General features: G+C 40.2%; 1 protein-coding gene across 1 annotated transcript; it reads left to right on the top strand.

Moving 5' to 3' along the window:
• Positions 1-680: 680 nt before the first annotated feature.
• On the top strand, positions 681-24,385 carry mmp28 (matrix metallopeptidase 28). The gene is made up of 8 exons (XM_088345719.1): positions 681-955; positions 4,930-5,006; positions 6,235-6,434; positions 13,792-14,013; positions 14,074-14,319; positions 17,456-17,608; positions 20,960-21,127; positions 23,552-24,385. The coding sequence occupies exons 1-8, from the start codon at positions 851-853 to the stop codon at positions 23,944-23,946; spliced, it is 1,566 nt and encodes a 521-aa protein (XP_088201845.1). The 5' UTR covers positions 681-850; the 3' UTR covers positions 23,947-24,385.
• The last annotated feature ends 3,297 nt before the right edge of the window (positions 24,386-27,682 follow it).

The following is a 27,682-nucleotide window of genomic DNA, read 5'->3' as shown; positions in this document are numbered from 1 at the left end:
TTGCGGCTTTATACTTTTCCGGTGTCTTGTTTTAGAACGATCTTGATGTTTTTGTGATGAGTCTATTTTTAAACTAAATTAAATTCAAAGTGTTTATTGTCATATGCACAGCAAAGAACTCCGTTTCCCTGCACAATAAAATTCTTACTTTACTGTCCACACAGTTGCCAGCAAAAAAGTAAAATGGAAACTAAGAAATGTTTGGCATTTCTTGAATCCCAAGACTTTAACCTTCCAAATGATATTTGGAACGATGCATTTGAGTGATTGGTGACATCGTACACACACTGCTTCCGTACATGTCTGAGACACGTATTTGCTTCTTTGCAAGCTTTCGGAATGTTAAGGGGGTAATAAGTTGGACTGGACTATCTGACTGTTTTGTCGACGTTCCCATTGTAGCGCCTTATAATCCGGTGCGCCTTATGTATGGAAAATATAGGACCAAAAACTATTTTTTGGGGGTGCGCCCTATAACCCGGTGCGCCTTAAAGTGCGGAAATTACGGTAATTCAGTTTCTAACTCAGTTACTTTTTGAAAGAAGTAGTGAGTAACTCTAACTTAATATACATTTGTTAAGTAACACTGATTACCAAAAATGGAAAAAGAAATAGCGCGTTTCAAATGTAGTCGGCTCCCTAATCATGAAGAGTCGTTTCTCGTCATTTACGCACCAAAAGCCGGCTCGTAGAGCCGTTTCTTTCGCAAACGACACATCATTATCAATCAGATGGAGACGCCTCGTCAGTAGAAATGGAACGCATAAGTCCCCATCGTCTTTCTCCCAAAATGGAAAGTCCAACTTTCGAACTGTAATGGGCTGAACTCCTTAATGGTGGTTCTTCCACAATGAAGCAGTCCCGGTCTGGAAATGGCGTGAAGCCCGCCTTGGTGTTGGTTGTGACCTGCCTAATCAGCGCCCGGACTGCTTGTAGTTCTGTGCTTGACCCAGAGGTACGTGCTCACACTTTAAATAAAAAAAATGTTTTGCCTTGTTGAGTCTCTCCACCGACTGTAACAGTTTGCGCCATATTGTTTTAATAAGAATGGTGATTGACACCGACAATGTTATTTTATCCTTTGAGCCACTCCGTTTACGATGAATTTGTTGACTTCAACTTTAAAAAACTTTTCCTCTTTCCCCTCGGTTAAAATTTTACTATTTAAAACAAAACTCCATTGACTGTTGAAAACAAACCCCAGATAGCGTGTTTGGTTATCTTCAGTGTAGGGCACGTTACTTTAAAAATAATTAATTATAGTTATTCCCTTCTTTTTTAAAAAAAAGCAACTGAGTTACTTTTTAGTAAATTTAACTTGTTACCAGGGAAAGTAACTATTTACATTTTTGTTTAAAGAAGTTGTATGTTAAATAATTTGAAATATCCTGAGCAAATACAAAACTGCGTTTATTTGTAGAGATGGGAGGGCGTGTCCACAGGGTTGGACGTTTCTGCAGAACAGCAGCTCTTTTTGGTCTCAAAACTCTATTTAGATTTTTTTTTGCTTTAATCCATATATTACCATTTTTTTATGTAACATTATGCACGGAATGACTTAAAAAAGAAATTTATTTTTAATTTTTTTAAAAGATAAAAATTTAAACAAAAGGAAATATATCGTAACAAAAGGAAAAACGTAGAAGAAAAAATAAGAAACTTTACATTTATATACAAACACATTAACACTGATAAACAAAGGAAATATAATAAAGATATTTAGGAGAGTGATGAGCAACAAAAGTATGAGTATGGATGTTAAGAGGGGACTGTATGAAGGTGTGATTGTGCCGACTGTGTTGTATAGTGCAGAGACTTGGAAACTGAATGCAGATTTGAGAAGGAAATTAAATTTGAGATAAAGTGTTTGAGGAGTATGTTAGGAGTGTCAAGATACAATGATAGATTGAGAAATGAAATTGAGAGACAGAACTGGAGTAGTAGTGGAACTGAGCAAGCGTGTGGATAAAAGAATACTCTGTTGGTTTGGACACATAGAGAGGATGGATGAGGAGCGAATGTTGAAGAGGATCTACATAGCAGAAGTAAATTGAAGGAGACCAAGAGGAAGGCTGCGATTGATGTGGATGGATGGTGTTATGAGTGCACTGCTGGAAAGAGGTCGAAATATAGTGGAAGCTAGGGCTCTTCTTGGTGATAGGAATGAGGGGAGAGGTGCTGTTAAAGAATTGTGGGATGTTTAGACGTGTAAGGGATGAACAGGGCACCTGTATGATGTGGCAGGGGTAAACTAGTGAAAGCTGTCAGGCCCTGCTTTTGAACAGAAGAGTGTGTTGTGTCTCTCTGACCCGAGTGATATGGCTGCTTTCTTGTGTCCTCTGGAGGGACGACTTGGGTGCCGAGGTGCTTAACTTGTTTGGGTGTTTGGGCATTTGGGTTGGACATGGTCCAAAGATTTTTGTGTGTGTTTTTTGCTACTTTTTTCCCCTTTTTAAAAATTTTCTTTGTTTTTGTATGTGTTTGTCTTGCTCTTGGTCACCCCTCTCGAGGGATATGACCAGGGTAGATAGTAGAGTAAATCTACAAAAAAGACACAATACAAAACAATTCTAACCTATTTGGGCTCAACAAATTTAAAGTCAACAACGGCCCGAAAACAGCTGGGATGGGCTCCATCACTCCCGCGACCCTACTGAGGATAAGCGGTACAGATAATGCATGGATGGAACCCAGAATCCCCCAAAAATGCTAATGACCAATCGCAATAGAAAAAAAGCATCTCAAAGGGAACCAGCTGTTTATTAGTGGGAAGCAGGGTGAATGGTGTCATGATCTGAAAAGACGTGACGTAAATGACTCCGAGGAGAACGGAAAACTGTACTGTTAAAAACGGCGTCAGGTTTGCGGGGTCACGTCACTGTTGGTTCTCTGCAGCCAAAGTAAAGCAGCGCTTTTGATCGTCAGTAACGGTGATGGTCTTGTAACGGCGGAAAAATAATCTGTTTGATCACCTCGTTACTAAAAAAAAATAGCGGTGTCACGTAACGGGGTTATTTATAACAGCGTTGAACACTGGTTATCGTCATCCGGCACAAGCTGAGTTATTTGTTCTTTGTGCAGTGTTTAAAAAGAATGACGGACTTCTGATATAGAGTACGGATGGCAAAATTAAGCAACAAGCCAGCAAGGAAAAAAAAATCTGGGGTTTATTTGAATTATCTCATGTTTGACAGTTTAGCAGTTATTTTTTACTCAGTTTAAACGTAGAGTTCTTCTGAACACTGTCCATCCCAGCTTAGAAGTCTCCGTGTACACTGGTGTAGGGGCCTACTAGGTTTATGAGACTTAATGCGCAAGTTTATGTTAAAATATACACAAAAATGTTCTACTTAATCAAGGGTATTTAGACTTTATACCATTGTTTTTCAAACAGCTTGCAGGGGCTCACTAGTTTGCCACAGAAAATTTGCCAATACTGTATTTTTCCAAAAAGAAAAGCGTTGTTTGGTTTATTTCGTTTGTTCCAGTGATCATCCGAGTAATTGTAACATGTATCCATACCAGTAGCAGTTTAATATTTTTTACTTTTTATACACTAATCATCCCTGTGACCCTACTAGGGATAAGGGGTGCAGAAAATGGACGTTTGGAAACACTAACCAGTGGGCCATCAGGGCTTGCAAGGCCTTCTGTGCTGGCCTAGAAATATTTTATTCATTTGATGTTGATTATATTTTGTCTATGAATACTTATTGAATGATTCCAAATCGTCTGTCACCTACCTTTCATTGCTTTTCTCCTGGTTGCTCTGCTTCCTGATGTGTGCCTTCATATTTAAGCATTTACCCAATCAGATTTCAGCCATTACTTGTTGCCAGGGTCAGTAATCTGCTCGGAAGCCTTCACAAAGACGTCTGAAGGCCATGAGGCGTAACATAAGTGTTCGATAAAGCTTTGGGTTTAGCCAATCAGATTTCGAGTTGGTGAGGCCACCACCTTCTTGCAGACTATGGTAAAAGTCACCAGTTTCACAAATTATGAATGGCTAGCGGGCGGTAACGGAAGAATCACTTCAAGAAAGTGAATACAAAAAATCCCTGTGTCTACTGCTTCTGTCGAACTAAGTCTTCAGCCCTAAATCGAATGAAAACCTATGCCAGACGTAGACAAGACAGGCTAGCTTTTCAGCATCAGCTTTAAGGTCAATTAAAAAAACGTCTTGATGGAAGTAAATAGCACGAAATCTGTACAACGGTAATTGAAGTCTCCTTTTTTTTCTTAAGGAGAGTGGATTTAGAGCACAAATAAAAAAAATTCAGTGAGTAAAATACTCCTAAATAATATTGACCTATTATGATGTTATTATTGATGCTATTATACTGTTTGTGTAGCTTCTTTAGGTGCAGTATATATTTTATAGGTATGAAATAGTTGAGGGTTGGATTGATTCAGCCTACTGAAGACCTAGATGTGAAATGCACGGCCCACTGATACTAATTTTCCTATCTTAAGGTAATACAGGGAAATTTGTTTGATAACTTATATTTTGATAACATGGCAATTTACGCTTAAAAATCTTGACTCTGGTGCTGGGAATTAATTGAGAAACATTTTTGATGGAAAATGTACTGTACCTCAATAATCTTTTATAAAAAAAGTTCCACAGTTCAAAAAGGGTTGAAAGACACTGCTTCACACAGTATATTAGAAAGCCACTCTTTTATAATTCAAGCATCGCCTATTGCTTTAGTATTTGTGTGTGCGCTGGCTTTACGTGTCCCCGACCATTAAACAATACCCTCTGGCATCAGTCTTTGTGTGTAGACAGACAAAGGGATTTATATTGCACATTCCTTCCTGGTATACCCTCTATTTAAAATTTCCTTCCCTCTTCAAACATATCTGTAATCGCCATTCCTATATTAAACAAATAATAAGACGAAATCTAATGCACTATATGTTTTTTAGGTATTTTTGGAAAAATACGGCTACCTTCACCATGGAAACGTCATTCACAATGCAGTTGAGATGCAATCAGCAATCCGGTGAGTTTTGTATCTCATAGCCCCGCAGTCATGATGTAATGTGACAAGTTGATTTGTGGTGGTGAGAGCAAACTACTACCCTATAGTAATCAGTGGCCTGCCTTTGTAAAAAGCCCTTAGGATCTATATAGCCTTACCCTCATCACCTCTAAACTGCAACCTTCCCTGAACCCTTCTTCAATGAGGAATGTCAGAAACAACCTTCTGGCTTACACATATTTAAGGAAAAAGAATGAATTGTCAAGTGTAAGTTTAAACAGTGTAAAGAAATTATCTAGGAAGACACTCTATTTTCATTTTGAACTTGTTCATACCCTAATGTATAAATACAATTTCAGAAGCAATGTAAAAATATGTTTTTTTTTGTAAAAATAATTTATGAAGGCTTTGTGGCGTTGCTGATCAGCAAGTATCAAGCCTCTGGAAACCATGTCAGCATGTTAAATCACCACTAGTTGATAGGAGTGGCTTTCACAAGATCTTTGTCAACACACTTGGTGCCTTGCTTTGTTTCCTGTTTCCACTGCATGACACGGTATGGCAGTGTATTGGCGGCCAATATGATGCGTACGCACAGTGTGGTGAGAAAAAAATAGGGTAATGATTCAAATCTTTATTCTTTCTAAAAAGATTACAAAGTCCCTTTGTCATTGATGGAGAAGAGAAGGAAGACGTTTCGTGCATGTCCGTGATGCCATGACGACTCGAATCATGTGATCACGTCACCAGAAACATCAGGGGCTGAAAAGTCCTTGCAAAGTTTATTTATCGTTCATGCATACGTTCAGTGTCCTTGCAATGAAATTATATTTTCAAATCAAAGTGCCCGTATGTTGATGAAAAGCTTTGTTTAGATGTCGGCGGTATCGCAAATATATATTAAAAAAAGCACCAAAGTGAAAATCCGCTTTAAATGCAAAAAAAAAAATGCAGAAAAAGCATAAAGAGAAATAAAATGTAGAAAGATTCATCAGAACTGATGTTCAACCACTAAGACAATTTAGTCATCAATTGTGTGTTGTCTATTGTAGATACATGTTTTTTTAAATCATGGTTAAAACATGCAAATTCCACTCAGGAAGGGAGGAGCTGCTACCCAAACCTTTGTTTTCAGAACTGTCAGGCAAAACATCTGACCATTAGTCCACTGTGTTATCACCACCATTCAAAAATGTTATATATGTGCCTGAGGAAATCAGAATTCCACAAACATTTACTATCGTGTCAGGAAGTTCCAGCGGTTGTCTCGCCTGCCCGTGACAGGCCAGCTCGACAGCGCCACCCTCAGGCAGATGGCCGAGCCACGCTGTGGCGTGTCAGATGAGGGCAGCCAGCAGGTGTGGGCCCACAGGGTCAATGTCATCTTCACCTCAAGAAATCCTGCAGCAAGACGGCCCTGGGGCAGGAGAAAGCGCTCAGTAGTAAAAGGTTGAGTGTTGTTTGCATGTTTTCCAATGTGATCCATCTTTTTCCTTGTGGGGAGGTTGTTTGCATGTGAGCTTTACCTCAAGGGCTCCTATCATTTAGAAGGGCGGATCCAGCTCTCTTCACAGAGAAGAGGGTAATTCAAGATCTGATGTTTACATACCGCTTGAATTCAATCTGTTTATAACAACAGCAACAAAAAATCTAGCTTATGTTGATGTTTTCAAGTGCATCCAGAGTCCAATCAAGCTTTTAAGCACTTCCCTGCAGCACTTGACTCCTAAATGCCTTTTGTTTATAAGAGACATGTTTTTGGGTGATAATGTTCTGCTTCAAACACAGCTAGGAATGTATTTGAGGCTGCAAAGGTCAGTGCAATTTAACGTTGTTAAACATAACCGGGTAGAGATTAATTGCAATTAAGGAGAGTCCTAAAATGCCAAGTTATCTGTTGCCAGTTTAGGACACTTTTAGTAGCAATTGTGATGATTGCACTCCACGGCCTTTGTAAATAACAGCTTAACATGCCCCCACCAAGTGTGCAAGAGCTTCATGATGATCCTTGTGATTGGAATCCAGGGTTTCCCATACCATTGAAAGTCCCCGGTGGGCAGCCAGGGTCTAATTGTTCCTGCCAAGGTGTCTCATTAACTTATATCAGTAAAAAATATAAGAATATTTTTAAATGAATATATAAACTCAAAATGAATCAAAATAACTTTGAAATATTGCATATCAAAAAGATTACAAAGCCATGGTGCTCGCTTGCAACCTTTGTCCTCCTATACGCTTTTTGTTAATAGGCTTGTTTATATTTTTGCTCATTTTCCTCCGCTGAGCAGAGGGGGTTGTGGCGGAGCAGCACATGGAGCATAGGAACAAGTCAGAAAAGTCGTGAGTGTAAACAGGAAAATAATCCCAATTTGGACTCGTTTTGATTACAGTAATCCCTCGGTTATCGCGGTAATGGGGACCAAAACCACCCGCGAAAAGTGAAAATCCGCGAAGTAGCGACGCCCCTTCAAAAATTCTTTAAAAAAAATAAAAAAAAATAATTAAAAAAAAAAAAAATATATATATATATATATATATATATACATTTTTTTTTTAATTATTATTTTATTTTATTATTTTTTAGACCCGGTTAATGGGGACCAAAACCACCCGCGAAAAGTGAAAATCTGCGAATCTGCTTAAACCCGCGAAAAGTGAAAATCTGCGAATCTGCTTAAAAAAACAACAACTTTTATTTATTTATTTTTAAATTTAATTTTATTATTATTATTTTTTAGACCCGGGAAGCTCTGAACCCGCGAACGTGGAACCTCGAAGTAGCGAGGTCCCACTGTATATCAATGGATCAAGTTTAAAGCAGAGTGTTCCTCAATGCTAATATTCAAAAGAAACTGGTGATAATTTTCTTTTGTACAGTTTTCTTTTATATTTTTTTGCACGTTTTTCAGAGATTCTGTGTGGTTTCAGCCTACATTGGTTTAGCATTGTATTGTATATAGTTAAAAGTTCTTGTATTCAATCGTTTTTTTGTAGCAATGAAGAGTTAATATTTTCAATTTTTGTTTTTTGTCTAGTTGGTTTTTCAGGCATTCTGTGTTGCTTGTTACTTGACTTTAAAGTTGCCAAGTATAAAAAAAAAGTTTGTATTTCATTGTAGAATGAAACAAATAAAGGCTAGCGTAATATAGTACTTACACATAGTCATTACTTTCATGCATAATGTTACATAACTATTGTTAATATATCGGTTAGAGCCCCCCAAAAATTCAAGAGCCGTTTGGGAGCTGAGCTGAGAAATCCGGTTCTCTAAAAAGAATGGGAACTGCCATCACGAATGAGTTGCTTGTTACAATTGTAAATACGTGTCAACTTTTACGAATTCCCCATATTTTATAGTTTTTTTGAGCATTTCAAATTGTTTACGCCAGAGTTGTCCACATTTTCAGAAACTCCAAAAACATGCAGGACATGCAGCTCTCTAGGGTTGGGATGGCCACAAGTGTGATAGATTTTTTTCAACAGACCTTCAGAACACATTTGGGTCTGCTAGGTTGGACTTGTATCTTCCCCTAGCATCTGAGTCAACTCATCACCATGTGGTGATGAGTTGACAGCTCCGCCTCTCCTTAGTCGAGTGTCCAAAACATGCGGCCTCAAGCCTGATGAAAAGACATTAAAGTCAACTGTCAAATTTCAACCTAGTTGTCCAGGTGCAAAGTACAAATATGAACCCCCCTTTAGTTGAATACAGGCTTCTCCCCGCGGATAACTACAATGCTGACAAGTGTCCAACCCCTATCAAAAGGACAAGCACTTGAGCTAAAGTCATGTGTGGAGGCAAGTCCGCTTACATCTATTTAGAAGCTCCCAACATCACACGTCCACACGGGGTCTTTCCCCACCAGAAAAGAGATATTTATCCTGAGAGATAGGCTGTCTAGGTTTGGTTTTCCAAACTCCCCTCCTTAGGCTGCTGCCTGACTGTTTGCGTATCAGACCCCTTTGCCTCTTCTCACAAGTGGTGGTGAGCCTATGGAAACATACCACATAGGCTCAGACCTTTTTCACCGGACCCCACCTCCAGGCCCACGTCCTTGCAAGGGAAATTGTGGACCAATCTTGTTAAACATATAACGGGTCTTTGAGCTGTGCTTTACAAACCCAGGAGCTGTCTGTATTGAGGCTAGGGCTGAAGTTCCAAGATAATAGAGCTCCTAGGATCTTTGGGACATGCAAACCTCAAGGTGACACCTCACTGAGGGTGAGAAGTAAATGTTAAAAAAAGTAATAGCAAAAACGAAGTATTTCAATAGAAAATGATAGGGTATATAGTCAAGCTTAAACTCCAACTAAAAGCTAACAATTGTAATCCCGTCTGCTGCAGCCTTGCTATGTGTCAAGTCGGCATTCCTCTATGTCATATTCGGAGCATATGTTTGGGGAATGCAAAGGCGGCTAATGTGTGCGGCCGCCTCGTCATGTTAGTGCCTGACATGTTTCATCTGGCAGGCACATCCACAATTCGTTTACTGTTTTGCTCTGTGGCCATGAGGGCCATGTTGACTTGTGATGGATCGCAGCCTGCTTGTACAGAACAAATGCAATCTTGGTAGTGCATGTGCTTGCAAAAGGTCCAACTTTTGATGAACGATTTTTTACGCTATTGTCCATGAAATTTTTAATAGTCAGACATGGAAGTCTAATGTCACTTGAACAACTTCGAGCCAGACGCCTATTTCTGACATTTATTTCAACCCCATGTGAATGTTTCCACTGCTACTGAGCGAGTAGCAAAACAAACCGTGACTTGTGCACCAACTAATATTTACCGAGCTGACATTCCACCACCCACGTTCTCAATAAGTGTGGCGAGCGTGATACCACATGTGGTGAGGGTGTCATTTTCGCAGGTGCCAAGACCTCATCAGAACACACACTGAATATCCTCTGCCTTGTTTTTTTTATCGCAAATCTAGGACAATTTGACAATTACAGGAATCTTATGTCTTTCGTGGGGTTGCATTCCAAATAATATAATATAAATAATAAATGATAATTTAAAAAAAGGCCAATGCAACCAACATGACCTAAATGAACTTGAAACACAAAGGTCTGGTTAGCCTTGCTGCTGTTTTAATGTTATTGTTCTTCCTTCAGTGACCCCGCTACCGGTCGCTTATACAATCAAAAGGTGCAGGTAGTTAGCGAGAAGAAAGAAGAAGGGGGGGAGGTGTAGGCGCAAGGGAAAGAGAGTCTTGGCTGCATCTGAAACTTAATAACCGATCAGTCAAATGAATAGAAATGCTGATACTGATATTTGTCAAATTCCCAAATATCGGTTGACCTCTACTTCATAAAGCACAACTTAAATGCATGTCGTCTCTGCATGCTACATTCTAGATAGAAGAGCAAAAACTTGAATAGGCTGCTTTTACATGAGCAACAGTATCTGAGATTTTATCAGACCGATATCCAATTTTAATATTGGATTGGGACACCTGAATTGCAGTCTGTGTAATAAAAGCGTATATTTGTCACCCCAAAATAAGTCAAGGAAATTGCTTGTAATTCTTAATTGTTTTTATACAGAGATGTTGGCAGCTGACTTACCTGGTAATCTGTTGCGAGTTGTAGCGGCTCCTCCCATTACCTTCAAATATGGTGCATGAGAAGCTTTTCAGTCCTTACGATGCAAATATTTGTGATTTCTTGACATCTTTCAGCAAGTTGAAACACTGCCAAAAATATTTACCATATATCACATACTACATTTACCTCTTAGTTAAATTTGTGTCTCTTGGTCTCCTAGGCAACAACAATCTTGGCAATTTTTACTAAACCAATAACTCCAGTAATCTTGTCATTTGACTGGCCAAGAAAACAACATGGCCGCTACATCGTTTCAATTGCTTCCATAAGGCTAGTGAAGGAATGTGTTGTGTAATGTGTGGTTTCCCAGATATCCACTGGGAGTAGTGGAACAAAATACTCCTGGACTCAAATCATACAAATTGCCCTTATCTCCATTGCTGAAATTTCTTGCACTTAGTTGCTTGTTCTTTTTTCTTTGAACTCAACAACTCTACAATGTATTTATTCCTATTCTTGTGATGTTCCGTCCATCACGATAAGACTTTGGCTCACCTGCAGAAGTTGGTTGGAAGCACCATTAGGAGCAAACTGGACCAGGATGCTGGCATGGACCACTTACCCCCCTCCACTCTTTGTGTGCATTCATATACAGTAATCTCTGTCTGTATCTGATTTACTTATCGCGGCTTCAAGATTTTCATTGTGTATGGTGTTCTACGTTCTGATTGGCTAAACGCTCTCCCCGCTCCTTTTCCAACGGTGCCTGCCAAAGCGCCAATAATGTTGCGGTCCGAGTTGTACTCATACGTAAAATAGCTTGACAAACCTTAATTATGTATGCACAAATATTTTTCAATTTCAAGTTTTTTAACTCTAAAGCCAACATGTCAACAAAACCCTCTGGACCAATAAAAGCAACGAAAGGCAGAGGAAGAGGCTTTCTATCGCCAACAAAGTGGACTTCTCGACCGCTAAACTTGGAGCTAAACATGCATCTTTATGGTGTCCCTTGGTGGCTCCCTGGCACCTGTTCAAAAAATTCAGAGAATAATGATTGAGAAAAATATATGGTTTCTGTAGGTGAAAAAACATGACACTTCCCTAACGTTTTTCCAAAGAATATAGGTACAGTAGGCTTTTCCTTCCTTAAAAGGCTTTTGCTTTTTTTTCCAGGTCCAGACACATTTTTTTCTTTTTTTTCCTTTAGTCTAATATGCGTTCAATATTTTGGGTTGCCGACCCTTGCCTTAAGGAAAGTGAATGCAGTTTTCCATAACGTCCACATGATGACGACATAGTATTAAGTGAACTAACAATGTAGCGTCCTGAAATAATTACTGCCTTAGTGGAAAACATGCAGACGAATCATTTTTTAAATGATAATTTGACAGTATATAAGTTGTTGATAAAATAAAAAAACTTTTATTAAGTACAGTACTTTTTTTTCAAGCAAATGCATAGGCCTATACATTGTTTGTTCTCGGGTTTTAATGTATGATCGAGTATTTAATAAATTAATAAATACGTACAGGTTTTGACTATTACGATACCTTTTTGGAACGCAACACCCGTGAAAAACAAGGGATTACTGTAACTCAATCTACATTTAAACTCAGTAAATTTAAAACAGACAAAACTCCTGCCAATAACAGAATGAAGTCATCTTACTCTTTATGACGCTGCGTCATGACTATCCTGCCTGACATTCGCCAGAACCTGCTCAGCCTTGAGTGAAATTCTTTAGTCTTGAAGTCATGCTTGTTTCACAGAGTTTGTAGATTTTGCCGGCCTATGTAAAGATTGTTTCCTGCCATGCAGCCGCTGAGTCTGCCAGTTGGAGATGTGCACTGCATGGCCGGCTGCGTTTGTGTGTTTGCTCTGCCCGGAGATTGCCTTGTTGTGTATTCCTGTTTGTACACTGTTGCATTACTTGTGTAAATGCAAGCAAAGCTGAGGGGGCTCCATTTCCTCCACTTCTGTGTTTTTATAAACCGATTTGGTTTGCTAAGTTTATGACCACATGTACATGTGCCAGCTGAGAAATTCAGATAGGACACCATCAACTGAAATCTCGTTGTACCACACATTCCAGACTACAGAGCACACCTGATTAAAAGCTGAATGCTCAAATTTAAGAACAAAACCCAATTAAGTCTCTGTATGAGCTACACCTGGCTTTAAGCTATAGGCTTAAGCGGCCATAAAAATTGACTCACTCACTCAAGTCCATTTCTTATGTTTTAAGCCCGGCGCACACCTGATGCAAACAGCTTGGAGAATTCGGCATGGACTTTAGCTGCAGAATGCCAATGGCGCTGTGCCCCCGCACACCTGACGCCGCTTTTGGCTCTTTCTTTTTTTCAGTTCTGACCCGAGTTGTTTATGTCACGTGTTTTAGGATCACTTTCATTACAAAGCTATGCACATATTTACTACTGCACCCCAAAAAAACGAGGGCTGTGTAGTGTAAAATGTGAGCCCTATATTTCTAGCCAATAGCGCCAGGGCAACCATACTGATGAGAATAGTCCCAGATTGTAACACAGATGTGTCTTTTTGTGTTGTTGTCATTGGCGGTTATGGTAGTGGACCAAATTGCATTCACATGTTATTGTTCCTAGAGCAGGGATTGGAAACCTTTTGACCCAAAAAGTCATTACAGCAAAATACTATTTTATTTTTGTATTTTTTTTGGCGCGAGCCATACCATGTATTTTAAGACAAAATTCAGCAAAGACGCCAAATCTGCTCTCTTGATAAAACTTAAATTTAAAGAAAGATTAATTATTCACCAGAATTTACAGTAATCTGTCATTGTAATACACTAATTGGCAATGGTATCAAGTAGCCACCTAGCGGTTAAATCCATACCCATCTTCCTAGATATTAAACCTAAATTAACTATTTGAATTTTTTGCACAAGTAGTAATAGCTTGCTAATGAATGAATGAATAAATGAATGAATGGCCTTTATTATCGTTATACAAGTATAATGAAACTGGAGGTCTTGTATTTTTAATGCAAGTAAAACAAACTAAAAAGGTTAATCTCTACAAGAGGATAAAAACGTTAAACAAAACAAAATTATTTATTGTGTTTATGGAAACTATAGGAGTTCAGTGTGGTAATACTGTTGCTCTTGGGAAAAGGATGTTACTCATTCTTTTTGTTATCGACTCTATACACCTGAAGCACCTTCCCGAAGGCAGCAAATACTGGCTTCATTTTTGGCATTGATATGTTTTGTCTGCAGCCGACAAGTGGTCCAAGCACCAGTTGGACTACCAGATGGTGAACTGGCCCAGCCACCTTTCTCCGGCCTCGGTGCGGCTGGCGGTGAGCGCCGCTTTCCAGTTGTGGAGCAACGTGTCGGGTCTGGCTTTTCGGGAGGCCCCGGAAGGACCCGCCGACATCCGGCTGGCCTTTTACAGGGGCGACCACAATGACGGCACCGGCAACGCCTTTGATGGGCCAGGTCTGGGACCAAAGCCTGTTTTTTGGAAAATCCAACCTGTGCGGTGTCTTTGGGTTTTAGGGGGCACTCTGGCTCACGCCTTTTTCCCCCGCCGGGGAGAGGCCCACTTCGATAAGGCGGAGCGGTGGACCCTCAACGGACATAAGGGTCACAATCTGTTCATGGTGATGGCGCACGAGATTGGACACACGCTGGGCTTGGAGCACTCGCCTGTGCGCCACGCTCTCATGTCGCCGTACTACAGGAAGCTGGGCCGCAGTCTGCTTATGAGCTGGGACGATGTCCTGGCCGTGCAGCAGCTGTATGGTAAGACTGGCCTAAATTACTCAATTTAAGTATTTGTTGTTCTTATTCTATTAAACGGACAAATTACAAATGTAGAACTCTATGTAAAACAACAGTGGGACAATAAATAGTTATGCGGAAAGATTCTTCGACTCCTTTGCAAAACTGGACTTTTAACGGTGCGGGATGAATGCCCCTCCCCGACGTCATCCCGAATACTTCAGCGTCATGTTTGGACTTTTAAGCAACAGCGTTTACAGTAACTATTGTTATGAAGCGGACCCAAACACAAAGTTCAAACATGTTTTCAGTAGATGATAAACAGCCGAGCACACAAATAAAAGCAACACTGCTGCTCCACTTATTTATTGGATACAAACACAATAAATCTAATTTGGATTCGAAAGTATTTGTTTCCTTGAGTTTGTTGCTACTGCAACATGTTTGCACTTGAACACACGTCTTGGCGCTAAATCAGAATCAGACTTGTGTAAATGTTTCCAGACCTTCTCAGGTAGGTTAAAGTGCCTTTGCGTCAGAGTCTGTTTGGAGGGCGAGTTATACTAAAATACGAGAACAGATGTATTCTAAGATGGGCTTATACAAAGCTATTGACCAACATATTTACACAGGACTCGTACGGGTGCTGGAAATTCATTAAAATACCTGAATCTTAATGTTGTTTTCAAAGTTTGGAAAAGGCTTGAATTTGGGTGAAGTGCTTGGAAATACTTGAAATTGTTGCCATTTTTGTGTTTTCCTGCAATCTGACTAGTTAGAACACGCATTAAATGTAGAAAAATAAAACAAATCTGCTTGAAAATACCGCCGAAACGCCAGCTGCACGATATGGCGTTGTCATGAGAGGCATCACTGGCCCCCTACTGGTTGCATTCAAGAAGACAGGTGCATCAGACTAGTGACAGGAATTCCGCCTCTTTTCCAAGAACCGGCTTTTCAGCTCAGCTCTCTGAAAAAACCTGGGTTTTTCGGCTACTTAACGGCTCCTCAGATTTTCTTTTAGTGATATCAATAATGTTGAAGAGGATCTACAGAGCAGAGGTAAATCAAAAGAGACCAAGAGGAAGGCTGCGATTGACGTGGATGGATGGTGTTATAAGTGCACTGCACGAAAGAGGTCGAAATATAGTGGAAGCTAGAGCTATTGTTGGTGAAAGGAATGAGTGGAGAGGTGTTATGAAAGGATAGTGGGATGTTTGGACACGTTCTAAGGGATGGGCAGGGCACCCTAATGATGCGGCAGGGGTAAACCAGTGAAAGCTGTCGGGCCCTGCTGTTGAACAGAAGAGTGTGTTGTGTCACCCTGACCCGAGTGACATGTCTGCTTTCTTGTGTCCCGTTTCATCCGGAGGGACGAAAGCATGACCACCTTGGGTGCCGAGGTGCTTAACTTGTTTGGATGTTTGGGCATTTGGGTTGGCCATGGTCCCCCCCAAAAAATTATGTGTGTTTTTTGCCACTTTTCCCCTTTTTTAAAATTTTCTTTGTTTTTGCGTATGTGTTTGTCTTGCTGTCGGTCCCCCCCTTCTCGAGGGATATGACCAGGGTAGATGGATAGATAAAATGGATATCAATAATAAAAAACATTATGCACAAAACTAATGCCCCCGGTAGTAGGTAGTTCGTTGCCTTGCATGACTGATGCTGCTATCGGTTAGTGTGTAAGAAAGGGAAAAAATGTGAAGCAAATTGTAAAGTGCTTTGGGAGGTCTTTGTTGACTTGAAAAGCGCTATATAAATGCAGACCATTTACATTCACTTCATTTAAAAAGATATATCATATTTCCATATTATAGTAGCAATCTAGAGTGAACTTTAAGCCTGCCTAATTCTAACTTTCAGGTTGTTTCTACCAAGCAACTTTAAAATCGAGCAACTCAGAATCCCTGGAAAAAAAGCAAAATATAGAGTAAAAATATTTACCTTTCAGTGCAACAACAAATAAAGTAAGCTATTGTGTTGTATTCTTTTTGTATTTGTATTATTTCAAACTTATCTTTTGTTATGTGATTTTTCTAACAGCTTTTTCTTGTAAAATAAGGAACGTAATGTTTGAAAATAGACAATTTTCCGGGGCACAACAGACAAGGTCTCACGTCAAAGCACAAATTTTCCTCTCACTTACATTCAAAAAAAATTATAAGACTCACTTTTTTTTCTGACCATACATTGCCAAAAGAAAATGTGTAGTGCAAAAGACGCACACTGCCCTTGTTCTATGTAATACACATGCTTTTCGATCACACTGGTGCTTTATAGATGGAGAATTGTCAGATTTTGAAAACTTTTTTGTGGTGGCATTTAAGAGTACCATATTTAACTCTGAGATTCGTAGTGCAGTGGTACCTTGACTTATGTATTTAAATTGTTCGGGAGTAGCTCTGTAACGTGAAACTTTTTTTATGTAGAGACACATTTTAAATGTAAATGCGCTAATCCATTCCAAGCTCTGCAAAAGTACACTACAGTATATTTTTTTCAATAAATCATAAGAGCATCAGAACATGAAACAAATACATGTCAAAATAAGAGTAGCGCCCAATAAACATAAAACAAGAGGCACATAATGTAAAAAGAAAAATATTTATTTACCTTTTTGCCTCGTGTTTCTTGAAAAACTGATCCAATGACGTCTGATTTTGCCGGCTTTTGACAATCCACCCGAAATGCGCAAGGCAGACTTAGCAATAGTCTGACTTGTGAATGCTTTTTCCAGGTGATTTCTTTTTACAAAATCTGAGACTTCATGGTATTTTGCGAGAGTGTCATTGATCTGGGCTGTTTGAATGATGGCTGTGTCCTCCTCCCCGCTATCTTGCGGGAACCCCCCCTCATTCTTGTTCCTGAACTTTGACGGTGACACAAAGAGCATGCTGAAAGCACACATGCGCACAGGGTTGCCAAAAAGATTTTAAGCGACAGCCAGTTTTTTACGAACGGGAAACCCTGCGAGCGGCTAAAAGCAACGCGTTCTGTATTGTATTTTTTGACTTTGTATCCTGAAACGCCCTCATAACTAGGGGCAATATTTTCCCATTGAGGTACTTCGTAACCTGAAACTTTCGCACGTGGAAACTTGAATAGAAAGTACGATTGTATTTTATAGTACTGCCTTAACATCCTTGTCCCTTTTCAGGTAAGCCGCCCGGCAATCAGCCGGTACGGCTGCAGGCTGAGGCGCTGCATGCGGCGCTGCAGGAGTGGGAGTTCATGGACGCTCATGAGTCCAAGCACGACGACAGCCTGCCTCTTTACTGCCGGTCTGGGGTGTTTGACGCCATCACTGCAGGTTAGTCTTAAAGGTACAGTGTGTAATTTTAGTGCCTCTTAGTGGTACAACAAAACCTTTATTCAGTAAAGAAAACATTGCTTTGAATAATAGGCCCAAATACATTAATTGGCGGGTCCAAATTGTCCCTAGGTGTGAATGAACGAGTGAGTTGTATGTCTCAGTGTGCCCTGTGACCGTCAGGGTGTCAGGCAGTCTAGACAATTTGTTTAGATGTGTTCATTTGTCAGGAGGAACACTGCATGGCTTGTTAGCTAGCATTTCTAATGCTATCCTCAGTTTCCTTAAATACTGCCCTTTGTGCTTTCCGACATGGTAAGCCACCTCATCCTACAGCTGGACAATATTTGTTTGACTAGTTATTGCCAACAGCGTTGAATTGAATAGCGTTTTTGTTGTTGTTGTCTGCTGTTTACAACGTGTTACTACCGTCCGTCATGGTGTTGTCACGTGTGTGCAAAGGGTAACTTTTTTCTGATGCTTCTGTCCTCTCTAATATGTCATTTGTATAAATATTTTTTTTTAGATGCATTTTGTGAAGGTTGGCCATGTAATGATTATTTTCTATTAAATAATTTTATGCTATGTCTACATCATTTGTGGCATCAATTTGGCTCCAGTTTCTTCAACAAATCATTTTTAATCGCAGTTATGTTCGGTTTGTAATCTTTTATAAACATTTTTTCTCTTGTTTTAGGAGTGTTTTGTTTATTGTTAACAAGCGTGAACATTGGTAAAGATCAAAATCACTCTCTGTCTCATTTATTGTTACATTTGTAAATATACAATTTATGAGGGTTGCAACTATGTGTTTAATTCTACTAGGCCTCAATATTAGTGGTTGCAGGCCTAAAGTGTATATTGTATTCATGAAGCTTTCAATGTTGGTGTGATAGTTTGGATTTAGTAAGTAAATATTGAAATCTCCACAAAGAAATGTCTTAATAGGATTGTTTTTAGACATTAGGATTTCTGTTTTATTTTATTTTTTTGGTCAGGTTTTTATTGATGTAAACCGCTTCTCCTCTCAGTTTGGGACCTTGCTTTAGTATGGGATTGTTTTTATTTCTGTTGGTTAGACGAAGCAGGACAGCTGGAGGTCTTTTATTTCCAGTGATCTGGTAGCAGTAATCAACATTCCTTGGGTTGATGTTTATATCTAGCTCTTGGAGTTGAGATATGACTTGTTCGGCCACTGTTACTGTGTTTGTATCAGAAATTTCATTATAAGCATTCGTGACTTGCATGTATGTATGTGGTTTGATTTTAAGACTGTAGATTTAAAGATCATTCAGGTGGATATTTTGGACGAGATCATGTAGCCGGGGAGGCCGCAATAAAGTGAGAATGTGAAAAGCGTCCGTTTCTCTTGCGATGCGGAAGTTCTTTTTAATATGGACCTATTATTGATCTATGTAAACCAGTGTTATTATGCAAGGCCGATGTTTTAGAGGTAGACTAAGCCTATTTTATCCATACCTCTTATAATTATGGTAATGACATAGTACTATAGGTTATTTTTAGAAGCATATCAATAGGTAATAGAAAAGTAGCCCCTACGCATTCGCTTCAAAAAGGTCTGTGAACCCCAGTGAAGTGCAACTGAAAACGAGTGCTACGAAACACAAGGAAGAATACAAACTACGTAGACTCGAAGTGACATAAAATACACAATTTTTCTTATTTTATGCCAACACTTTCATCTGTTTTTGAGGGGTTCCCATAGCAGCACAATTGCTCTTCTATCTAGAGCAAACAACGCCCTGCGAGCCACATGCGGTCCCCCAGGCTTTTTCATCCGGCCTGCCAAAACAAAAATGATCACTTAACCACTGGACCACCAGTGATACAGATAACTCATGCAAAGGCATTAGTTTTAATCTGATTATTACACATTAAATCATAATTTAATACAGCCATATGATGGTAAATAAAGTTCTACTAATAAAATAATGTTTTCCCTTTGTGTGTGTCGAAAACTACTACAGAAGTAATACAAACATTTTGAAGAAATACTACAAAAATAAAACTACAAAATTACTACAGAAATGCTACAAAAATACTAAAAAATACAACTACTGTAATACTACAAAACTAAATATCAACTTAAGTGCTTAAAACAGGAACCTAATATATCATCTTGCTTCAATGGTCAGCGTTAGGGTTAGAGTTAGGGGTTGGGGTTTATAAACCAATTTGATAAAACTAATATCTTTAAAAACATTTATAAAGAAATATACCATGTAGATGTTTGCGTTTATATTTTTTCATAAATGAAAACCTTGGATTGGTCTCCAGGCCTAAAAACATCTGCCTATCCCTGTTCTAGAGCTTCTTGATATTTTAGATTAGGTCAGATGTCACAACTTACAAGTATTTAAAAGTCAAGTCAAGTCAAGTCATTTTTATTTGTATAGCCCTAAATCACGAAGAGTCTCAAAGGGCTTCACAGATTATTACACTATATTACACAGACTATTTTTCAGCCGACGAGAAGAGTGGGTTATTCATATGCTATGGAGTAGAAGTGAGTTTTAAGTTTAGATTTAAACATTTCCACTGAGGTTGCAGATCGGATCTCAGGAGGAAGAGCATTCCACAGCACCAAAGCCCGGATGGAGAACGCTCTCGAACCAGCAGAAGACTTCTTTGCTCTTGGGATCACCAGAAGACCGGCACTCTCAGATCGTAGGCTTCGGACCGGGACATAGGGGCAAATCAAATCTGAAAGATAAGAGGGAGCAAGTCCATGTATGATTTTGTACAATACTAAGAGAACCTTGAAGTCACATCTATGGCTAACTGGGAGCCAATGCAGGTTAGCCAAAATCGGTGTTATGTGATCGTACTTTTTTGTCCTAGTTAAAAGCCTCGCTGCGGCATTTTGTACCAGCTGAAGAGACTTGATTCTAGACTTTGGGAGACCAGAGAGTAGTGCATTACAGTAATCGAGACGGGAGGTAACAAATGCATGAATTATAATTTCCGCATCAGACTGAGACAGTATTGAACGGCTTTTAGCAATGTTACGAAGATGGAAGAAAGCGGTTCTAGTAATTTTCTTTACATGCATTTCAAAGGACAGGGTCAAATATGACACCTAAATTTTTAACTGAATCACTCTGTGTGATGTGACATTTGTCAATGTTCACAGTGGTTTTTGAGAATAAGTCACGGCATTTAGATGGACCAATGACTAACATTTCGTTTTTTTTAAATGAATCATGTTTTTTACCACTAGCAGGCCCTAAATAATTCACAACATGGCTTTTAAGAAGTAATATGTCATTGAATTGAGCCTTTTAGTTTGTATTTTTCTGCTGAGAGTGGGCATTTTTGTGTCCATTTCAGACCCGAACGGAACGGTGCTGGTGTTCCGGGGCAGCGTGTACTGGAACGTTTCAGCCGAGGGACGTGTTAGCGGCCCGCTACCACTCCGTCGCCGTTGGGCAGAGCTCCCGATGGCCATCGAGGCGGCCGCCTTCTCGCCCCTGGACGCCAAGTGGTACTTTTTTAAAGGTACTCTTGTTTTATTTTATGATACAGTGGTGCCTCTACATAGAAGCGACTCTAATTACGAAAAATTCGAGATGCGATGTCTTTTTAGCTAAAATCTTGCTGACAAACGAGAGAAAATCCAAGTAAGGAGAATTTCTAGGCGCTACCGCTAGAGGGTCGAGTATTTGAAATAGACTGCCATTAAAGGTAAAATCTTAAGCCCGAGCCAGACTTGAATTTCAGGTCGGGTTTAAACTAAAATGTCAATCATTATGCTCTGGTTCAGGCCAGGTTTCTCTCTCGCTGACCCTTTTAAAAAAAATAATCCACCTGTCGTTGTTCTTTATTTCTTTTTCCCCTGTGGAGGATCCGTGCGATGGATTCTGTCCCCCTCTTGGGCAGCACAGCCCTACGAGTCCTCACAAATTAAATATGAAAGTTTAGGTGTGCTTAGGGCTCAGTCTCTTAGATCAATTTTTTCGGGCTTGGACTGGGTCATGCTTTAATACCCGCCGGGTCAGGCTGGTTTTATTTAGGCCCGATTTTACCTCCAACCAGCATCTGTTCTGTAGCCTGGCATGTAAGGAAGCAGCAAGTGCAGATACCAAAGCCGCAAAAGAGTTGACGTTCACTTCACTCACTTCTGAAGAAGGTTATATCCCACAGCAAGTGATTACCTGCGTGAAGATTGGCCTTTAAAAATAAGAAAAGAAAAATAAATAAAATAAGAAAAAATAAAAATCCCACGCAGGACGGTATTTACCGTTGAGGAGAAAAAGCTGCCGGGCCACAAGCCCATAAAAGATCGCACAAGTGGCAAACTCATGGCCAAAGGTCAAATGTGGCTCGCCACATCATTTAATGTAGACCATGAGGCAATTCTGAGAGAAGCACGAAAGAAAAATGAGCTGCTTTGCGTCAAACAATAGCTTGAGGTTTAACCATGTCCACTGGATGTCGCCAAAGCAGGCAATTCTTCGCAAAGCACCTACTGTATCTGTATCCGCTGACCAACATAATCAACCATAGAAAATGTAGGGAATCCTTTTCGATGTTATTTTACTAAGTAAAATTAAAAAAAAAAAATAGACCTGGGTTTCTTTGCAGATATTTCAAGAAGCCTTAGCTTTAAATCGTAAATTACTGAATCATAATTTAATGCACACATCTTATCCCATTAATTAACTCGTCCGGCCCCTGCGAGAATTTTTCTACATTTGGCCACCGAACTAAAATAAAATTGACACGCCTGGTCTAACCTTCGCATTGTGTGCTGATGCTTGTGGTGATTACAAAGTAAAATCGCTGCTAATGTATTGTCCAGAGAAGCCACGGACATTGAGGACTCAAAGTTAGCAACTGTCGACTTCCTCCGTGGTAAGAGCTCATAAAAAACTAGCATTTTGTTAACATCCTCTTATTGATCTCATTACTCTATTTTTAAGTTAATTTACCATTTAAATGTGTTTTTGTTATCAGGAAGATATACAGCTATTTAGGATTACCTAGTATGATTTTGGGCAGCTGAAAATAGTTAACTGTATTTTCCGGACTGTAAGGCTCACCTAAAAACCCCAAATTAGCCAGAAATTTGATAGTGCGCCTAATGACCCTTATATATATCACAGAATATGATGAATAAGATAACAGTATTTATACATGTGCATTACTCCACGGAGTTTCACATTGTACTACTTGTGCAATGGTTGAACAATTGAATAACGTCACTGAACACAATTACAAAATATTCTATGTAACGGTAATCAAACCCAGGTTGAGTTTGTTAACACTTAACCACTGGACACATGCAAAGGCATTAGATTTAATGTCATTATTATACTATTTCTACTTATGGTGACAAAAATGAATGTTAGAGAATGGAGAAAATGGATAGTCGTCCTACAAGATATAAATAAACGCAAAGTTTGATTCATCATCAAATACACCAGAGTTGTTTCTGTTGTCGTGCTTTTTTTGTGTTTATATCTTTCAGGACAACTATCTGTTTCCTCCATTCTCTAACATTTGTTTCTGACACTGTAAAATTAGTGTGATAATGAGATCAAATCGAATGCCTTTTCATATGTCATCTGTACCACTAGATGACTAGTGGCTAGTTTCAGCGTTCTCATTGAGGCGACCCGGGTTCGATTCGCGATATGGTTAGCGACGCTAAAATAGTGCAAAAAGTTTATAAAATGTGCAATGGTTATACAGTATCTACTGTACGGTCGTAGGTCTTACTGTCCATGTGTCTTTTCGTCTAGTGCGCCTTATATATTTAGAAAATATGTTGATTGGTTTTCAGTTATCTCTTATGGGGAAATTTTGTTCTAAATTAAAAGCTCAATCCAGGGACCAATGAATCTCATATGTAGAGGAGCCACTGTATAGTCGGCAGGACTTTGGGCCTACTCTTGGATCAAATTCTTATCTTACCTCCAGGAAAGCGTATGTGGCGCTATACAGGCCAAGTGCTTGACAAGGGCTTCCCCTGGCAGGGCACCGATGAGGCTTTGCCTCGCCACCCGGACACCGCCTACTTTTACGCCCCACTGGGTCACATGGTTCTGATTAAAGGCCCTCGCTATTTTGTTCTCAACCTGCAAACCTTGAGCCGAGAACCCTACTACCCCCGTAAGCTCAAAGACTGGTCCGGTGTGCCAGAGGGCACCAACGGGGCGCTAAGCCGTTCAGACGGACGGCTTTACTTTTTCAGGGAGCGCCACTTTTGGAGGTTCGACCCCGTAAAAGTACGTGTCACCAGAGTGGGCCAGTGGGCCAAAGAACTGAGATGGACTGGTTGTAGCCAAACTTCTCAAAGCGGTGACGTTCTTTGACCACCAGAGAGCGCTTTTAATGATTCATTTTATGAGATTTTGAGGCTGTCGAATTAGGCACACTCACTTGCTGCTGGTTTTGAGAGCGTGGTAATGAAAACCATTGTTTACGGTTACTAGTTTCTCCATTTAAAAAGTAATTCCATTACTCCTCAGATTATTGATTTTCTGAAAGTAACTTTCTAGTTACAAATTACCGTATATACCCTCGTTAAAGCCAACCCCCTAAAACTGCTTTAAAATAGCCACATAATAAGTAAAGCCTTGGCTTGTGCAATCTTGAAGATTACAAACAAGACACTTTAGCGAGACACTCCATATCCATTTGTTCTCTAGGCTTCTAACCACTCAAAGATATTGTCCAAGACCATTTTTTCCCTCCTGGACCGTATGTATTGGCAAAATAGTTTTACAAATAAAAAGACCAAAATTCAGCACACTTACCTTTTACTCGTCTTGGGATCAAGAGGTCGCAGGTTCGATTTTCGGCTCCTACGTGTTATTTGTCAAAGTGTCCTTGGGCAAGACACTGAATCCCTAATACCCCCAATAAGCAGGTAGGCACCTTGCATGGTTGACTCCCTATTGGTGTGTGAGTGTGTGTGTGAATGGGTAAGTGTGAAGCACATTGTAAAGCACTTTGGGAGGTCTTTATTGACTTGAAAAGCGATATATAAATGGAGACTATTTACCATTTACCGTAAATTCTGTGCTCATGTCTGCCCCATTTAGTTCCCGTTGGTTTATTGTTCGTGTATAAGCACCTTTCCCATGCGCTTCCAAATATTTGCTACTGGTGACACACAACCAAATATGCGCATATAAACTGACCCCATGATTTCAGTATTTTATGTTATAGTTTTTAACACGGCTTGGATGCGAGTATATAGATACAATATCCACAAGACGAGGCACAGCGGCTGGGTGTTTAGCGCAGCCCCACGGTGTGGCGGTTCAGGTTTCAAGTCCAGCCACCACAGCCTCCTGTGTGGAGTTTGCATGTCCTCCCTGTGCCTGCATGGGTTTCCTCTGGGCAATCCGGTTTCCTCCCACATTCCAAAAACATGCATGGCACGTTAATTGGCCGGTGCAAATTGCCCCGAGGTGTGAATGAATGACTGAGTTGTCTGTCTCTATATGCCCTGCAACTGGTGTCCCCTGCCCACTGCCTGAAGATGGCTGGGGTGGGCTCCAGCACCCCCGCGACCCTACTGAAGATCGATGGATGGATCCAGAAGATGAAAAATCCAGGGTCCCTCATGCTTTGAGACAGCGTTACCATAACTGTATTTGGTCTTACTATGTCTATTGTCATTGTGAGGATGACATTTTTGGACTTCTCCAGTGCCTTCAATACCATACAGCCTCTGCTACTGAGTAGGAAACTGACAGAGATGGGAGTTAGCTCACACCTTGTAGAATGGATTACGGACTACCTGACAGGCAGACCCCAGTATGTGAAACAGGGGGGCTGTACATCGGACACCGTTGTTAGCAGCACAGGATCTCCGCAGGGGACCGTGCTCTCTCCGTTCCTATTCACTCTGTATACATCGGACTTTCAGTACAACTCTGAGTCCTGCCACGTGCAAAAGTTTGCTGATGACACTGCGATCGTGGGATGTATCAGAAGTGGGCAGGAGGAGTAGTACAGGAAACTGATTCAGGACTTTGTCCAATGGAGCGACGCAAACCACCTGCACCTGACACCACCAAGACCAGGGAGATGGTGGTGGACTTCAGGAGAACTAAAACTCACCCGGTTCCTGTAACCATCAAAGGAGAAGGTGTAGAATTTGTCCAGATCTACAAATACCTGGGTGTGCAGCTGGACAACAAACTGGACTGGACTGCCAACACAGAAGCTCTATGTAGGAAAGGTCAAAGCCGACTTTACTTCCTCAGAAGGCTGGCCTCCTTCAACATCTGCAAAAAGCTCCTGGAATTATTCTATGAGACAGTTGTGGCAAGCGCTCTCTTCTATGCGGCAGCGTGTTGGGGAAGCAGGGTCATGAAGAAGGATGCCTCTCGTCTCAATAAACTGGCGAGAAAGGCGAGCTCTGTTGTGGGCACAGAGCTGGACAGCCTGACAACAGTAGCTGAGAGACGGGCACTGAAAAAGCTGCGGTCAATCATGGACAATTCATCACATCCACTACACAGCATTATATCCAGACAGAAGAGCAGCTTCAGCGACAGACTGCTGTCACTGCCTTGTACCACGGACAGACTGGAGATCTTTTCTTCCTCATGGCATGAGGCTCTTTACCTCCACCCGGCGGAGTAAAGGCCCACATTAAACCACACCCCCTACATTGCATATTACCGTACTTTTATTGCAGTGGGTATTCTGTGTAGCACTATCTAGATACTCTATACAACACACTACAGGGGGTATTAGCACGTCACATTGGGTATTTGTATATTGTATTCCTTTTGCTTTATTATTGTATTGTTCTCAGCGAAGGGATGCTGCTGGAAATGTGGATTTCCCTGCGGGGATGAATAAAGTATCTATCAATCTATCTATTAACTGTTGCTGGTAATTTTGAAATTCTAAGTGACATCGTTAGACAAAGAGGAACAATTGGCTAATGACGGATTCTGTAACACGGACTGCTTTAAAAAGTAGAGTAACGCACCCAGATCTAACGTCAGTCATTACACCATTTTATTAACGTGCTACAGTAACACGTGATTGTGTTCCAAGAACACATTCCTTTGTAATACATTGGTCCCAACACCGTATATTGCTCAACTAACCTTACACATGTGATGCCTTGAAGCAAAACTTAATTAATCAAGTACAATAACCTGTACAGTATACAGTATGTACAGACCTCAAGTCTTTAATGGGATGGGGTGGAGACCTTGTTTTACATTTAAAATTCTCAGAAAATATATGTACAGATGTGCAATTGTAAACATTTATTCAAAATGGTGTAGGCGGCGACCATGAGTTAAGTGAATATTATTTGTGTATACTGCGCTTTTTCTTTTTACCTAAAGAAAACACGAAGTTTGGGTGTGCGTTAAACACAGGTTTTACAGTTTTATCGCTAAACACTTGATGTGATGGGTTTGAACCTAGATCAAGGCGGCAAAAGTACCAATCTCTAACCACTGGATCACCTGTGGTATCAATGACATAGAGCGAATGGTAATTTCATTGCACATTTCACATGTGAAAATGATTACATTTGACACCAGGACTAAAACTAATGTGATAAAAACATGAACTCTACTGCCTTTCGTAGGTCACTAGTGGTCTAGTAGTTAGAAACCGCTGCGATCCGGGTTTGATTCCCGTTGCATCCAACCGCCGAGTATTTTTGCGGTATTTCTGTTACTCTAATAATTTCAAAATAAAACACTAGGTCCCTGTTTTAAGCACTAGACTGGATATTTAGTTTTGCGGTAATTTTGTAGTACTTTCGTAGTAGTCTTTGTTGTAGACACACAAACAGAGCATGTGGAAGTTGGCCCAAAAAAAACCCATTTTGTATCAGTACTACTTTATTTACTATTGGCCATTCTCGTTTGGCAAGCCGGAAAGAAAATCTTGACGGGCCGCATGTGGCCTGCGGACTGTAGTTTGCCCACCCTGGTGTTGAAGCAGCAGTGGTGAGATATTGTATCCATATGTATATGCAAGTCAGCCTTCACTCTCTGACAAAGTATTTTCCTGCTTTGTGATAATAGCCCCTTTCTCAACATTCCCAAGGAAAATTTCAAG

This window comes from Urocampus carinirostris, chromosome 10, assembly GCF_059441175.1.
Source record: "Urocampus carinirostris isolate Australia breed hairy pipefish chromosome 10, RoL_Ucar_1.0, whole genome shotgun sequence".
Classification (NCBI taxonomy): Eukaryota; Metazoa; Chordata; class Actinopteri; order Syngnathiformes; family Syngnathidae; genus Urocampus; species Urocampus carinirostris.
This window is presented reverse-complemented; position numbering and strand designations above follow the sequence as displayed.